Source organism: Nilaparvata lugens, chromosome X (genome assembly GCF_014356525.2).
Source record: "Nilaparvata lugens isolate BPH chromosome X, ASM1435652v1, whole genome shotgun sequence".
Taxonomy (NCBI): Eukaryota; Metazoa; Arthropoda; class Insecta; order Hemiptera; family Delphacidae; genus Nilaparvata; species Nilaparvata lugens.
Genome location: NC_052518.1, coordinates 24,088,543 through 24,107,098, shown reverse-complemented (window position 1 = coordinate 24,107,098; position 18,556 = coordinate 24,088,543). Strand labels below are relative to the sequence as shown.

The window sequence follows — 18,556 nt, the reverse complement described above, 5'->3', positions numbered from 1 at the left end:
TGAGCATCGCGCGATAGACCCCTCAAAGGCTAACTCGGCTAACTCGGTTGCCTTTAAAAGCAATCACGCGAGACTTCCTGGTAGGGTATATCAATGCAAAACCAATACATACCTTCATCTCTACCTTTTACTTCTACCTCGGTACCTCCTCACTATGCGCGTGTAGTTGGCAAATTGAAACAATTTAATAAGCCAAACTAGGATCATTGTCCGTTGTATCATCGTCACTTAAATATTCAGATGAAACAGACTCGACATGGATTGACGATGTTGCCTTGTGCATTGAAACTCCAAGTATAGATAAACAATCTGAATAAAACAATATAACATGTTATGGAGTCACATTATTTTAGTAATTCATATAACAATATATCATTTCTAGACTACAATTTTAGAATAATATAACACAGTTTCGGTGCAGAATAAAGACATTTTTAGAAAGATAAAAAGATATTTTTATTCATAAACATCAACTTTTTAAATGAGCTGTAATATGAAACAAAGTCAGATAGATGTTTTTATAAGTAATAATCACTCCAGTTGTGAAATTTTCTTTCAGAATGAAGACTGCAAATATCACCAGAGAAAGATTCGTCGAACGACGATTGTCTAAATCTAGATCATAAAGCTACAGTTCACATTCTGAAAGAAAAGAACCATCAACGTATAATTTATGAACAGTTAAATACAGAACAAAATGTCAATATTATCAGTAGAAAGTATAATATTTGGAATTATTCATCTAAGCTTAACATCGACTTCCCATTTTCAACTAATATCAAACATATCTAAAATATGCACACTTGACAATAAATTTTTCAAGGTTTACAATACACAACCTATCATGTCTTAACACTTGGGATGACATCAATTTTCTCCAATAAACATGCATATTTAGCAGCAAACAAATAACCTTAACAGGTAGTACTATTTAAATCCCACAAGAAAAGCCATCAAACAAATATGCAGACAACGTTTAGTTACCATTCAATTTTTTAGTTACCATTGGAATTTAGAACTACAATAACAAATGGAAAACATCTACAAATACAATATCCATTTACGAACTAAAACTTGGTTTTATGTGGTTATTCTTCTCATGATTCAGAAATACTGAAAACAATAAATTTCAAAAGTCAATGTTGAAAACAAGATAGGTTAGGCCTCGATTGAGAAAATCTACAGTGATTGGGTGTTCTACCATGGAAATGGTCAAGATAATTCTTCTCTCACACTGAATTCAACTAAATATTTATAATAAAGGTTAGCATTTCCAACATACATCTTAAAATCTAGATTTTTAAAAGCACTGTCATTGAAGCCCAATTTGTCAATGGGATAGTGAATCAGATTAGAAGCCATATCATGTATCAGCTATATTTGTAAGAAATGAAAATGCATGCACAAATCAACCATATCATCCCATATTATTGCTCTAATTCCTTTCTACAAATCAACAAAAATTGTACTTTTTTACACTTCTAGCAATTTAGCATATCCAAATATTTATTTATGGCAGAAATAAGGTAACAATATCACACCAATGCCATTTGCATAATGGCATGATCTCAGTCTAGAAAATCTACTCGAAACTAGTAACAAAATTTAAAGAAAAGAAAAGTTCTGGTTACTTTGGGAATAAATATTTAATAAATGAATTACCAATAATTACAAGGCTCAACTCAGTTCTAAAGAATGGATGAGCAACACAAACTGTTTAGATTGTTAACATCAGTGAGGATCTGGTTGAATGAACATAGAGGTCATGCTAGTAGACCTATGAAGCGATTCAACAAACATTACATAATGCTTACAAACTTAAAAGTTTATTTGCATAACTGTAAAGAGCGAAACATGATGCCCGGTTTCTATAACTCTTAATAAAAATTGATGGACCATTAAAATGACATTCATTTTGACAAATTTCAAATGTGCTGAAAGTCCATAAATCTTAATCATCAAATAGGTTGTACCATTGGACGATTTTTAGGGGATTCGAGAAATTAATATGGATTTTGTCATGTTTTATAAAAAGGAAATTATGTTATCACCTGTAGAAGATTTGCCAGAACTTTTCTTTTGTCGAACGTAACATACATAAAAAGCATTTATCGAAGTTTAAGGCTATACCCAAGCTAGCGCGACTCAAATCGTTGAGATACTCAAGACTCAGTCTCTCGGCGACGCAAGTCTTTTAAATGGTGTCACTCAGACTAGGTGATTCAAGTATCGACGACGCCGCGACTGCGATACAAGCGACTGAAGTCGTAAGGTACGAAAGACTGAAGTATCCGCGACTGGAGTCACACGATTTGAGTCGCGCAAGTATAAATATAGCCTAGCTACGCTCTAAAACCTTAATGACATCAATAATTTGAATTTTACATTTTTTTATAAATTATTGTACGATAGTTCTACGCAATACATTTTCTCACAGTAATGGGAATGAATCTATAGTTATAATAAAAGTATAAGGCCGAAATTTGTACGATTTGTCAAGAGATAGCGAAATGAATGATACAATATAATTTAGGTTTTATCTACTTGTAGGTACAAATACCGAAATTGAACGGTTCCTGTTACACTAGAAGCCATCCTACTCTGAAGAATATGTAAATCATCAATGAATAAATAAATCATGATATAAGACTGCAGTTATTTCACTATGAATTGAGCTTATTTATGGACATAATATGAATCAAAATCCGAGATAAACTTCTTATAATAGATGAAGGATTATATTTTTATAATATTCATAACTTCAGTAGTTTTACAAAAAGTGGCTTCAATAAACAAGAGTGCTTAAACTGTTTTACACATACAGCTTTGATAAATAATATTGTAGGATATTTCTTACTATAATTACATTGAGTGAAGAACCAATACATAACACCGATAACTCATACTTATTTTAAAGAACATCTAATTAAACTAAGAAAATCATTTATAAACAATATCAGAAGAAAATAAATGGATGAAATCAAGTACTCGAAATGTAATTATTCGATTCTGAATATAATATCGAAAGTATATCATAGTGTGTAACAGTGTAATAGGAAATCAGTTTAATTGTAGTGTGCAACTTTTTTATTATTTAGGTATTTCTCTAGAATAGAACAAATTCAGAAATACGAGTACTTGCTAAATTGGATTATTCATTGAAGATAGATAAAACAGTAATGGCGAAATATATCCAATAAGATTTCCACATCAAATGTACATTTGATTCATTAGGAAGAATACACATGTTAGAAGTTCACTGGCACACAAATTTCAATTATAGTTAACATAGACTTCATACCGAAAAATTATTTGTACACATTACTCGAATAAAACAGACCGGTGTTTCAAGCGAATCTCATGAGAAACTAATACAATCAGCTTGGTCGTTGCCGTCCTTCTTACCACAAAACTACATCTCTGTCCTTGGCAGGCACTTCTATGACCCTCGGCTTATCGATGATACGAGCTGTTCGCTGTCCTTTTTCCACAATGCCAATAATCCACGCCTGGTACCCCTCTTGCTTCTCGATGTCTTTACAATAGGCAGCAGCTTGCTCCCTCGGCAGACAGATTAGCAATCCTCCTACAAACCACCACATCAATCAACAATCAACATTCCAACTTTCCATTACCAAAATTACCATTACAAATCAAATTAGCTACATACAGGGTGGCTGAAAACTCAGAGAACGGTTCAATATCTCATAAGCAAAGGTAATTTGACGGCGGGGGTGATTAGGGATCCTATTCAAATTGAAAAAAACTACTTTACTATGGCTTTGAAAGTTTGGTCCGCCATCATGGATCCGCAATATTGAATGCAACTTCATTTTTTAAAATAGGAAGGTGGTCATGCGATGCATGATTTCGATACGGAATTTCATGAAAAAATGAATGGCGAAAACCACATATCGATATCTCAAACCGTTTCGAAGATCACATTATTAATCAATACTATTCAAAGCAGAAAGGAGAGAAAAAAGTATGAGAACGGCTTAATATCTCATAGAAAAAAGTGATTCCAAGGTGGGTGTGATTGGGGATATTACTCAAATTGAAAATATTACTTTACTATGACTTAAAAAATCTGGTCCGCCATCTTGGATCCTCCATATTTAATGCAATTTTATTTTTTCAAATAGGAAGGTGGTCATGCGATACATGAATTCGATAAGGAAAATTTCAAGAAAAAATGAATGGCGAAAACCGCACATCGATATCTCGAACCGTTTGGAAGATATTCACATTATTAATCAATGCCATGCAAATCAGAAATGAAATTCTGAGTGGTATTGATTAATAATGGCGGATCCAAGATGGCGGACCAAACCTTTAAAGTCATAGTAAAAGTAGTTTTTTTTCAATTTGAGTAGGATCCCCAATCACACCCACCGTCAAATTACCTCTGTTTATGAGATATTAAGCCGTTCTCGGACTTTTCACCCATCCTGTATACTTTTAAAATACATATCACATTAGCCACAGTCTCCACACTTCAAACTTTAAAATACATATTACATTACATTCCTCAACTTATACCTTTAAAGTAGCATTGCAAAAGATTTAGGCCGCAACTATACGGGCATCTGAATTTATTTAGCAGCATGCATAGCCTCTGATGGGGAGCGTCTATTTCGATCTTATAGTTTACCTCATAACAGACAATGCAACGAGCGAAAAAAATCAGCGGATATGAGACGCCTTTATAGTTTTGGGCCTTAGTTCCACACCTTGAAACCTTGAAGTACTGTGAAATAGTATTACGAGTCAGCGTGTCACATGACAATTTTTTCAAGTTTCACACCTCATACTTGGAGAGTAGTAACACTAGAAATCAATTTGTCAAAAATTTGATTACATAAATTCAATTTTATATACTTTTTTCTACAACTTCTCGTGAAACACTTTTTTACGTAATGAAAACTCATCGTGGAATAGCTGATTTTAGAATAGGGAACTGATAATATATTTTACGCTCGCTACGCATGCGCAGTATTTCATTTCAGGATTGCCAAAGTTAAAAAATTGATCATAACATAAGCCTTAGCGACTATTACAGCATGTTTAGAAATAAATATCAATAATCTGATAATAAAATCAAATTATTGATTGTTTATTGATGTGTTTATTGGGCGGTCCAGACGCTCAGACGTTATCATCAGATTTTAACCTACAAGCCCAAAACCAATATCACATAAAAAGCAGAGATATATGAGGAATATTATGGTGGATTCCACGATTTAGCAATAAGAATTCAAATCTGAATCACAATTCCATCATGGAAATGAAAATAAATGTGGAATATTGTGAATGTGATTCAGATTTGGATTGGAATTGCTAAATCGTGGTATCACAATTAAAATATTTCTCTTGAGTTTTATAAGATTTAGGTTTTGGTTGTAGATTAGAATTGGATAAGTACAAGCGTTTAATCACCCTATGGAAAGTGTTATTATTGAATTGAACCAAGATCAATGATCAATAGGTCAGAAGGTTGATTACTTGTTAGCTGATCGTAGTTTTTATGTTTGTGTGCTGACGTCATGGCGACCACTTCTAATATTATAGTTTATAGGTTTTGCTGGTGTCGCCGAGTTAGTATATATTATATTAAAAAATTATATTTCTTATTTTAAAATATTACATTTGTAATCTGTATTTAATTGTGAACATATTTCGTAAGGCAATAAATTTGATTTGATTTGTTAGAAGCTGGTATCGTTGCATCATAACAAAATCTACAATCAGCTGATTAGTATTCAACCTTCTAACTATTGATGTTGGAGTCGAATAGAGTACTGACCTGATGTTTCTGGAGAATTTCCTTGAAGAAGATGAAACATGTTTCCACATGCCTTCGCAACGCCTGCCATTTTGGCAATGACAGGCAAGTTGTGAATGACAAAGGACACTTCATTCTTCTGATGTTTAGCGAGGACCTGTGCGTGACCCAGCAGGCCGAATCCGGTTACGTCGGTAGCACCATGAGCATTGTACTTGTGCATCAGACGAGCAGCTGAAAATAGTTTCACATTATAACAAATCGCACCAACGCAGTTCTACAGTCACTCAAAACATCTGTTTTCATAATTGATTCAGTAATTAATTGTACAGGTAATCAAATTTGATTTGACGGTGTAAATCTAATCATCAGAACATTACCACCTTTAGTAAAGAAAAAAGCTTTCTTTTTACTTTCCTTGCCCTATTACCATAGGTAAGGAAAGTATTACTTTCCAAAAAAATTAAGGTACCCTAATTGCAAGTTTTCTATACGTTTCAAGTTCCCCTGAGTCCAAAAACATGATTTTTGGGTGTTGGTCTGTGTGTGTGTGTGTGTGTGTGTGTGTGTGTGTGTCTGTGAACACGATAACTTCATTCCTAATCAACCGATTGACTTGAAATTTTAAACTAAAGGTCCTTATACCATGAGGATTCGACAATAAGAAATTCGATTCGATTGAACTCAAAATGGCGGATAATTACTAAAAAAACATGTTTTTCACGGATTTCTCGAAAACGGCTCTAACGATTTTCTTCAAATTTATACCATGGATAGCTATTTATAAGCCCTATCAACTGACATGAGTCTCATTCTTGGAAAATTGCAGGAGCTTTGGAGAAAAATGCCGGATAATCACTAAAAAACCATGTTTTTCACGATTTTCTCAAAAATGACGACCGATTTTTTTCAAATTCATACCCTGTATAGTTATTTATCAGCTCTATCAACTGGCATGAGTCTCCTTTCTTGGAAACTAATGGGGGTCCACCCCATCCTTGAGAAATGGACTTTGTAACCTCCTTCTCGTGCATGAGGTAGGTATGTAGAGCAGTTCATAAAAAGAACACATAGTCGAGATATTTCATATGTAGAACAGCTGTTTTGACGACTTTTAAAAAAATCATCGAATTTCACAATTTACACAAAGGAAAAGTAGCCTACTCTGAAAACAATTATATATACACATATACAGAAGTCTGATCGTAGTTTCAAATATGTTGCCGCCAATCGTCCTTATGTTATTCCCCTGAATTATTCTCGTTTAAGAATAGGGCTTACAGTTCATTGAGCAAGGAAAGTTGTGTGAGTGTACCACACCAGATTTTTTTGTAAATGCTTTGGATGAAATAAATTCATTTTTCTCTGGTAAAACGGTTTCATTATTTTCGCATTCAGAAAAAAAATCATGTGAAATTATGGATTTTGACAATAACTATGATGCATAAACTCAATGCGTTTCTTCTCAATATTTCACAGATAAAAGATTATATTAAACAACACTTTCTGTAGGTGGATTAGGCTGGGTCTTCAAGTTTCGATAATTCATTTAAAGTTGAGCACAAAGTTTCGACTCAATAGAGTATCTAGCGATGTCAATCCATGCATACAGTGACGCATCCAAGTACAGAGCATTTACAAATGAATATGCCTATAAATATGAGTTTCAACTCTTCATCATTTTTATTTGAATATTATTAAGATGGTTTCCCACATATAAGTATCACTGAATTATTTTAAAAGATAAGTTATTATAAATGATATGTCAAATAAGGAACTACTATGCTTCATAAAGAACCTTAAAAATATTCAAATATTCACATAACACTCATCAAGTCTATAATCAAGTTCTTCCTAAAGGGGGGTTCACAGCCAAGTTTACTCGAATTCTTGTATAACTTCAATTTACTTGAAGTTTTGCATGAAATGAATTTATTTTGCAAACTTGAAGTCAAGTTTACAAGAGCAGGTACTTGAATCTACTATCAAAGCCACCATACCAATGTAGACCCTTCAAGTTTTGCAGATGTTGAACATGTTTGACGTTTGGATTCAACTTGAATCTTGAAGGTATCCTACAAATGGGGAAAATGAGATGGACAGTTGTCAGTCAATGCAAAATGAAAAGAACAACTAACTAGAAAAGTATTATGTAAGAAAAGTGAGATAAGTGAGAATTAAACTTTGAAATTAGTAACTAATTTCATATTTTTCAATTTATAATTCTATACTTTTGAGGTTATGAAAACTTGAATTTAAGTAAACTTGACTTCAAATTTTATAAATTACCCATGTAATTCAAAAGTTGAAAAAAACTTGAATTTGACTAATGTAACCGCCCCTTAACCGTTGATGAGTGTTTCTTCAGTGATTATACCAACAGCTGCTTCAATCCAATTTTTTTAAATTGAGCGAGGTGATCTGGTTGCGGAGACACGATCCTTGATGAAACCCAGTGCAGTGGAGTAAAAAAATGTCTCTTATATTTTCATACTAGCTCACCCTACTCTTCATTTCATTTTTTTCACAATCACATCAAATTAGTGATTGGGAGAAAATCAACAGGATAAACCAAAAACTGTTTTCTTCCTAATTTTTAAAATACAATAAGTCAAGTACATGTCAAATTTGAAGCTTGACTCACCATTTTTGTCTTTTGCATTAATACATTTTCATCTTTATATGCATTCTATTTATTACAAAGTATTAGCAGAAATAAAATCGCATTAATATTAAAAATCGCAAATAATACAATATTGTTCATCATACTCATCTAATAAAGAATAATATTGAGAAACAGCAACCATTACCAGATGCTGTTACTGCATTCTTTGAACATAACCTAGCCCGTACATACGCACTGGTGCAAACAAAACTGTTTAGATGAAAGAATTATGATAGATGGAAAAAGTTCAAGTTCATGCCAACATCTGACATCTTGACATTTTAAACCATAAACAGGTTGTAGTTACAACGACGTTATGATGCCGTCTAATATAATGCAATTAATTCAGAATTTGAACCAGCTGGCTTAAAAATACATCAGTTAAAGGATTTTATCAGTCAAATTTGCTCGTAATTATTGGAGAAAACTTTTGGAAGAAAATTTTTGAACCCACAGTTCTGTTTAGGGTAGTAAGGGGTATACATATCAAAAGTCCCCACCCCTACCCACTGTAGTGGGTGGGGGTGGTTTAAAGGTACCATTTCTTGGTTTCTCGCATAAAACTCAAAAACTATGTATCTCAAGGACTTGACTGTCATATAACAAATTAGAGCTTACATAATTTCCTACAATATTCATTCCACAACTTTTTTCATATCTCCTCTAGTTTTCGAGATATCCGCTCTTGAAGGTGTGACATGAAGTTTTGGAATGAATATTGTAGGAAATTATGAAAGCTCTAATCTGTTATATGACAGTCAAGTCCTTAGGATACATAGATTTGAGTTTTATGCGAGAAACCAAGAAATGGTACCTTTAAACCACCCCCACCCCCTTAGCACGCCATGGGCAGGGGTGGGGACTTTTGATATGTTTACATCCTTACTACCCTAAACAGAACAGCGGGGTCAAAAATTGTCTTCCAAACATTTCCCTCTATTCCCTTTTTTGAGCATTCATTGCCTGGACTATCTTCTTCTTCTTCTATATAATAAGAGAGAGTAGGGTTGTGTTTGTTCGTGTGTTCGCATCAAAACATGTCAACTTGTGGATTGCATACCGGAAAAACAGGAATGATTTAGATCTCCAAATTTTGAACATAGATTCTGAAAATATCAATCTCGTGCACCTGGAAGCCCAAATTTCAATTTTCCTTCTAGATTTTTCAGAATTAATGTTCAAATTCATCTATGCTACCGTACATGTAGTTCCATAGGCTACATTTTTGCAGCCCAAAGTGTGTTTTTTTATGAGGAGGTTATAATGCTGTTACAAGACTATCATTTTCGAACGGCAGTGTAGACGGCAGTGTAGCGCAACGGTAAAACGCTAGCTTACGGAGCGATGGTTCCTCGGTTCGATTCCCGATGCTTCCCAATTTTTTGTTCTTATTTTTTTCCCTCGAAACGTATTATTATCAATTATTTTTTGAAGGAATTTGTTTTCATTACAATTAAACTTGGATTTTATCAAATAATTATTTTTAATGTAAAATTTTGCCACCAGTAAAAATGAATTGAACATAGTCTTCATGCTGTAGGCCTATCATTGAATTTCATAAGAATAACATGAATAGATCACAATAAAATAAGTAATAATTTATATTCTTTAGTTATAATGTACTATCAGACACGAATTCCCAGTGAAACGAGTATTTTGGAATTGGGAAAACAAAAGACTGCCTGATTCAAATTGAGGAGGATCCTAATCGAACTAAAATTTATTGATGTATTGGAAAAATCAATATGATTCTGTGAGGTTTTCAAGTATTATGTATTCTTCAGTTTTCTATACTATAATAAAGGAAAGAACTGGCTTATACACATAAGGAATAGGGAATTATGTTTGACGCATCATCACGTCTGAAATATACTCAACTGATTAATATGAAATTTTGCATATAGATTCTTAATTAACCGAGGATGGTTATTTATGCCTATTTTCAGTTCTTCAAGATTTCATTATGTCAAGTTTTCAATTTGTCTTGCTTCCAGTTGTTGTATAGAAGAAGCTGCACATTTCTTTTAAAAGGGACACTAGATGATAAGTATGATTGGGGATCCTATTCGAATAAAAATAACTGATTTTCTGTCGCATCAAAACCGCACCGATTTCTCAAACCGTTCAAAAGTTATTCTCATTCAAAAATACTGATAAATCCATCTATCCATCATCTTTACTATAATAATGGAAAGAGCTGGCTCATACACGTGCGTGATGTAGGAAAATTATGTTTGACACATTTTGCATAAAGATTCTTCATTAACCGAGGATGGTTATAGGACAATTTTCAAATTTCGAATTTTTTATTACGTCAAGTTTTCATTTTGCAGTTTTAAAATATACCCTTGCGAAGCACGGGTTACCTACTAGTAAGTAGAATAATACATGAACAAAAATTCATGCGATACTTTGAGAGCTGTTGGTTCCGTTGAAGTTTTCTTCAATAATTATGATCAAATTTGACGATCAAAATTCATAATTCAATTCCAATTCGATATTTGAATATGATCAATTAGGGTGCAATAACTTATGACTAACGAGAATTATTGAGATATCGGATCAGGAATGAAGAATTTAAAAAAAAAATCTGGTTATTTTAAAGATTTGGAAGCTTTTATAGGGTTAAATCCCATACTCACCAACTTTGTTAAGTCTGGCCATAGAATCCATAGATCGTTGATAAGCTTTCCGCACTTCTTCTTCGCCAATCACCAACTTGATGCGGTTCCATCGTTCTGGCTGTTCTAGCCACTGATACGCGTTCACGGCCACTTGTGTACCAAGAGGTTTGGTTAGTACGAGAACATCTCCCACAACAGCATTGTCTGGCCTAAAAACGTCATCAATTTCGAAAGAAATGATATTAAATTCAAATTTGAAATCGAGATAAAGATTAGCATGTAATTGATTTTTTTTTTTTTTTTTTTTTGCTGAGTGATGCCGACATTAGCTCTAGGCTTGTGCGTGGGTTATGGTTAAGAGATGAATGGACCTACAGTTTTAGGTGGGTTCCGAAGCACCGAGAAGCGATTTTACAATTCATGAATCATATTCAGTGGAGTTGATTCAAGCGGTCACCCTTCCAACGGGAGTATCAGGTGCATGATTCTTAACTTATCTAAGCGATAGCTTGCTTATCAGCGCGACCACTGAGTCAAACCACTCCGAAATAGACAAGATACATGAAGTTGATTGAATATACTAGAGAGCATGCTAATTTGTGAGATAGATAATCCCATGTTGAAGTCTTCTCTAATTAATATTATGCCGAATTCACTTGTTGGCCCAATGACGACCAGAGCCAGCGCTGGTCTTCATTTGCCTAAGTTTGGTTACCAGGCTGGGCCAACATGTGGACTAGCCATTAGATTGACGGCGTATTCCATTGAAAATATAATACACCAGCTCAGAATGAATTACTGTATTATTATTATTACACCAAAGCAAGACATGCTATATTTTGGTTGCATGTTTATCGTGAACAATAGATAACTATCCTACAGAACTGGAGATGAACGTGATAAATAATTTGATCGTGTATCGGACAGGCAAGCTATTTCTAGTGTGAATTATCATTGTATAAGACTGTAATTTCAATTAAAAATGAATAAATTTTAATACAGTTAAAAAAAACAATGTGGCTTCAAGCGACAACAGATTCGGCTAGAAGCGGCCAATGGGCACGGTCTGGGAACACGAAAAAGTGGAAAATTGTTCTAGTTCCAATGGTAAATTGTTCAACCACGTGACTGGTGCAGAATGTTCCCATGGAGTGCCATTTCAAAATCTTTAGTTCAAGCTTTTGGCGCACACTTATGGAGTTGATTTACACCAAAATGTGTCGTTTACTAGCTGCATAAATGAACTAAGGTTGCTTTATAAACTTACCGCCAAGAAAAATGTGAATTTCTTTCACTCCATTACTCTCAAATATTCTATACAGAAGAAATCATTTAACAAATAGTTATCAAACATCATTTTGTTGGTTATGTATTCTATGGCTATGCTATGGTAAACAAACAAGCTATCAGCGCATGCGCAGAGAAGCAAGCAGACTACAATTCAATTGACCAATGACAGCTGTTCATATTGGCACTGTTACAATTTACCAGGCTTCGACTGTAGGGCAGGAACTTGTTACTGGTACAGAATCTGTCAAAATTATTTATTTATTCATTAGGTTAGCACACACAAAACAATGATCGGAAAAGAAAAAAACAGGCTATTGACCAAAACTTCTTCAATTTCCTAATTTAGTTTCAAATTGTCCAAATATTATACATAGGTTATGTCCATTTCAATTTCTACACCAAATCATCAATCTTGAAATATTAATTAGAATAAAACAAATAATTTTAAATTTAGATATATTGGTAATAGAACTTTCTTAAAAACATGAAACAAACTTTAAATTCCTATGAGACACAGAACTTTTTACCGAGTAGATTGTGAATCGGACAATTTACCACATTTCATGTTCCCAGAACGCGGGCAATTTGTACAGCTGGTAGCGACCAATATGGTGGGCCGTGTGATGATATTAATAATGGACATGTGTTGCGGTACTCACCAAATTGTTGGGTATGATTGTAAATCAATGGACTTCAGTACTACCTGCGCAAGGTTACCTCACTCGTGCGATGTGCATGTTTATAATATGCTTTATAAGACATATAATATGTTTTATGAGCGGGGGAGGTGCAGGTTCTGGCGAGAGAGAAATGCAGCTATCTGCCTTGAGTCAAACTGAAACTGGGTGAACGCTCTAGCGGGAGACAGCACCGGCCTTATCTTGCCTATCTGATAAGATTATAGAGGTTCATACAGTATGGTGGACAGTTTTATGGTTATGGTGGATAGTAGATGTGATAGTGATAGTGTTGGTAGCACTGAAGGCTACTGTATGTATTCTTGAAAAGAGGTCTCACTCATTATTAGTTTAAATATGTTTTTTCGAGAGTTTCTGCCCATTGTGCCAGTTCCATGAGAAATATAAGAGGTATATAGTCTAGTGAGTACTGAGTTTCCTTGTGAAGTTTAATTATATTATTTTAATACGAATAGCAACATTTCTAACCTACAAAAGTGACTACTGAAAAGAATTTCGTGTGATAAATTGCTTTGAATGAACTTTGACCTCATAGTCTGCAACTTGACGGATTGTTTCATCCCTCGTGTCTTCTTACTCAACTGTTGAAGTAGATTTGCCTTATCAGCTGCTATACCTATCATAACTGAGCGTGATACTTCCTACTCTGGTTATATCTAGGAGTTATATTCAACAATCAATCTACAATGCAATATCTTATCTTTTCAACTTGACATAGGCTGTTTTCACTTTCATCGACTGACCCACCGAAGAATACGATAAGGAATACCAGTCATTGAATTTCTATCTCACGTAGTGATCTCCCTGTTTACAACCAGCCGGCTTTTTTGCACCTGTTGATTCTCTTCTTCTGTTCTGATAGTGATGATTCACTGATTGCTTTTGTATTACACCCGCATGTTGTGAGTTCGGTCTATGATTTAACACTGCATCGTCTTAAACCTGGTTTCTGCTTCTTCCATTTTCCTTATTCCTCTCAAATCCTTTCAGGAGCTTCCCGTTTTATCCTGCTTTGGTGGCTCTCTAAGCTTTCAATTTCCTTCTCTTCCAAACCCATTTGACATATTCGATGAGATGTTGACACGAGCTGGACGCAACTCCGTGAGGTCACAGATGGAGCGCAATTTGGTAGACCTTAAGGAGGGCTTGATTAACAGTGGTGTAATAGAGATTGCGCTTAATATGCATACTGTGTTGGACTCCATTTCCAACAAATTTTCGAAAGAGGTTGTGATAGATATAATCCCACAAGTTATTTCACTGTTGAATAAATACGATGCTGCAATCAAAGTGAATGAAGATTTAAAGATTCATTTGACGAACGCTGCAGCCGAAAATAATTCTCTGAGAAATTCACTTGCACAAGAAAAGAAAATCAGAGCTAATGTTTTAAACGATTCTTTGTGCAACGAAGAGCGAGCTGATGTTGAGATAGATCAGTTGAAAATGAAACTGAAAGCCTTGAAGACTACTGCGGACGAATTGAAGGTTGAGCTCAGTTCAAGAGATGAAATTATCAATCTTTTACAGAGTGATGCGCAGCATACTGCAGATAAAATTTCTAATTTGGAAACAGAATTAACTTTATTGAAAAATAGCAGAGCACTTCCAATGAATTTCACTACTCCTAAATCAGCCTGTCGATTTCAACGATTTTCCAATGACAGCTCAATAGTGACTTCAAATCGTTTCTCAGTCTTGGATGCGGAGGAGATCGGGTCACCCATAACACAATTGACTAGAGGACAAACGGCAACATTTGATGTAAAAGCCCAGGTGCATGTAGGTGAAACCGATGCATCTGCAGTCAGGAAGAAACCAAGGAGGCCTATCAAAGAATCATCATCATTATCATCTTCAAATTCAGTGAAGAGGCGTATTGTGATACTGGCTGCAAGTCAAGGTAGAGATATGCACAATTACCTAGGTCACTTGTCCGACTACTACGATATTTTTGTGTATACTTTGCCGGGAGCTAAATTTAAACAGGTTATTGCAAATGGGATACAATTTATAAAGGATTTGACAAAATTCGATTACGTGATTGTAATGGCGGGGTCCAATGACTTTGGCAATCATGAGCCATGTGATCTCAATATCCAACAAGGAATGGATAAGCTATTGACATCGGGAATAAATACCAACTTCATTGTTTGTGCAATACCTTTTAGGTATGATATGCCTCACCACAATGACAATATACATTTTGCTAACGAATCAATCTTCGCAAGAATACGGTCTTATTGTGGAGTATCAAGAGTGATATATGGAGAAGTCAATAATAACCTGCAAAGACACCATTTCACAAGGCATGGCCTGCATTACTCAAAGGGTGGAAAACGTTTTGTAGGAAGGTCTTTGTGCGATTTTGTGACAATTGATAGCGGCATTCTCTCTAAGAAAGTCAAATCAACGCGCTACGACTCACAAAAGAAGCAAACTGCCAGAAAACCAGTTCTTTCCATTCCGATGAAAACCAACGTCGATGTCAATGCAATAATCAGCATTGATGACTCATTGACGTCAACATCAACGCCATTGATTGGTCAGCCTCGGACGATTCTGCACGGAGGATCTACTCCAGACGTTCGCCATCATAGAGACGTCATTGCAGCTCATATCCCAGATGTTCCGGAATCCAGTGCTACTGTGTCCTTCCATGACTCACTCAAAAACTCTATAAACCAATCAGGATTCGATTCAAGTTGTTCATCTGCTCGTGATCAAGTACTGAATGACGATGCAGAACTTTGTAACATTCCCTGCAGTCCCTCATTAATAACAGACTCTGTGGTAGATACTAACATTGTGCAAAGTTGTTTAAACTCAACAATCCAAGTTCAAATAGGTATAGATTAGACTCATTAAAACATACAATACCTTGCACAAGAATCGCTTATCTAAATGTTCAAGGATTGAGAGGTAAATTGAATGTTCTCAATGACTTTGTAATTAATGAAGATATTGATATTTTAGGTATAAGTGAACATTGGTTGCTCACTGATGAAATCGGATATAGTAAAATGGATGTTTGTATTGCAACAAGTAGTTACTGTAGATTATTACACAAAAATGGCGGAGTTGCAATATTTGTCAGAAAGAATCTTTACTCTCAAAGTCAAGAATTGAGTCTGAATTTTCTATGTATTGAACGTGAGTTTGAGGCCACCTGTACTATTATTAGAGCCAGGAAACTCATTATAGTATCATTGTACAGATCTCCTTGTGGAGATCCCAAAGTATTTTTAGCCAAATTGGAGGAATTGCTTCTATTTTTGTCTAGACAATGCTATAATGACCATACTATTGTTATTGGTGGAGATCTTAATTCTGCTTTTGATGTCAATCATGAAACTTGTCATTCCAATAATTTGAAAAATCTATTGAGACAATTTAATCATCGTATTTTCAATACTCTGCCCACTAGAGACCAAGCATGTCTCGATAATATTTTTTCAAACGTTCAACCTGATATGATAAATTCTAGTGTCATAGGATTTTCTTACTCTGATCATGATTGTGTCACGATATGTGTGCCCTGTAGCTCTGTTGAGTCTAGTTCTAACGATTTTGTCACTATTACTTCAAGACCTGTTACTAAAGATAAATTACTACAATTTAATCGGTCTCTAAATTTAGTGAATTGGTGTGCTGTCATGGAAAAGTCAGATGCAAGTGATATATTCGAATCCTTCCTCAATACAGTTTTATATTATTTCAATCTAACTATCCCTAGAAAGACCTGTAGAAAAAAAGTTTCCCAAGTTAATAATAGAAAGAATTTCAAATGTAAGGCTGACTGGTACACACCTGAACTTGCTAAGATTAAGATTCTACTCACTCTCTTACATGAAAACTTCAAAAAACAAAAAACCGAACATTCGAAAACACTTTATCTTAGATGCAGAGCACTGTACAGAAATTCATTGGATGAAGCCAAGAGGGATTCTGTCGCATCAATCATTGAATCTTCTAATAACAAATGTAAGAAAGCATGGCAAATTATCAAAACTTTATCCTCTAACAAGAATGTTGTAAACTTATCTACTCCTGAACCAAACAAACTTAATAATTATTTCATTCAATCAGTAGATGATGTGCACGAGAAGATAGACAAGCCATCAATTACAGCCAGTGCATTGCTCAATGATAATGTCAATAAAGTGCAAAATAGCTTATTCTTTTTTCATGAGGTGAGTCAAGAGATGATTTTTAAAGTGGTTCATAATCTTAAAGTTTCGAAGAGTGAAGATTTCTATGGTTTATCAAGCTGTCTTCTCAAAAATATTGCTCACTCTGTAGTGCCATTACTGACCATTTGTATTAACAGGTGTATTACACAGGGTGTTTTCCCCGATGTATTAAAAGTCTCCAAAGTTGTTCCCGTTCATAAGAAAGGCTCAAAAGAGGAACCTTCCAGTTATAGACCCATTCAAATAGTGCCTGTCTTCTCCAAGGTTCTAGAAATTGTCATGTATATACAGGTGTATGAATACTTGGTAAATCTTGGGGTACTATCGGAGCATCAATTTGGTTTTGTGAAGGGAAGATCCACTAATGACGCCTTTGATGCACTTATAAAATTTGTAATTGAGTCTTTTGAAAACAGGTGCTTTGCTCAGGCTGCCTTCTGTGACCTGAGCAAGGCATTTGACTGCGTGAATCATGATATTTTGCTTGAAAAATTAGCTTATTATGGAGTCAGTGGAAGGAGCCTTAGTCTTTTTAGATCGTACCTTGGCGATCGCCAGCAAGTTGTTTGTGTAGGAAATAAGAGATCCGACCTTGCTAAAGTAAAGTACGGCGTCCCCCAAGGATCAATATTGGGACCACTCCTCTTTGTATTGATGATAAACGATCTTCCTCTCACAATCAACAGCAAGACTGTGTTGTATGCTGATGACACTACTTTTCTTAATTCTCATTCAGATGCACACACTTTACATAATATGACAGCTGATACCTTGGCGGAAGCTTCCAAGTGGTTCAGAGCTAATGGCTTTAAATTGAACGAGGATAAAACTCAGCTTATGACATTTGGTCTCAGGGATTACACACACAACAATAACAATAGTTTAAAGTTTTTAGGCTTAATGTTTGATCACAGGTTGACCTGGGAACCCCACATAAATTTCGTTTCTGCTAGGTTATCTAGGGTTATCTTTTTGTTAAGGCAGTTGAAGAATCTTGTACCGGAAAAATACCTCAGAAGCTCATATTTTGCTTTTTTTCAAAGCATAATTGCATACGGAATTTTAGTATATGGAAACAGCTGCCACATCAATAAGGTCTTGCTTTTGCAGAAAAAGGCTATCAGAATATTGACAGGTGCAGGGTATCTAGATCACTGTCGACCTCTTTTCAAAAAAACAAAAATATTGACTGTCATAAATCTCTATATATTTCAAGTAATCATGCACACTAGAAAGAATCTCCATAGCTTGAATAAAAGATCCAATATTCATGCTTATGACACCAGGAAAAAAGACCACAT

At 34.8% G+C, this 18,556-nt stretch overlaps 1 protein-coding gene across 1 annotated transcript in view; it reads right to left on the bottom strand.

Moving 5' to 3' along the window:
- Nucleotides 1-431: 431 nt before the first annotated feature.
- The window catches only part of LOC111047165 (inactive selenide, water dikinase-like protein), a 34,949-nt gene continuing 16,824 nt past the window's right edge, over nt 432-18,556 (bottom strand). The window contains exons 5-7 of the mRNA XM_022332840.2: nt 11,093-11,283; nt 5,807-6,019; nt 432-3,586 (exon numbers count right to left, since the gene is read on the bottom strand). Of these exons, the coding sequence (XP_022188532.1) occupies nt 3,402-3,586; nt 5,807-6,019; nt 11,093-11,283 (589 nt within the window). The 3' untranslated portion in view covers nt 432-3,401. The remainder of the gene's footprint in view (nt 3,587-5,806; nt 6,020-11,092; nt 11,284-18,556) is intronic.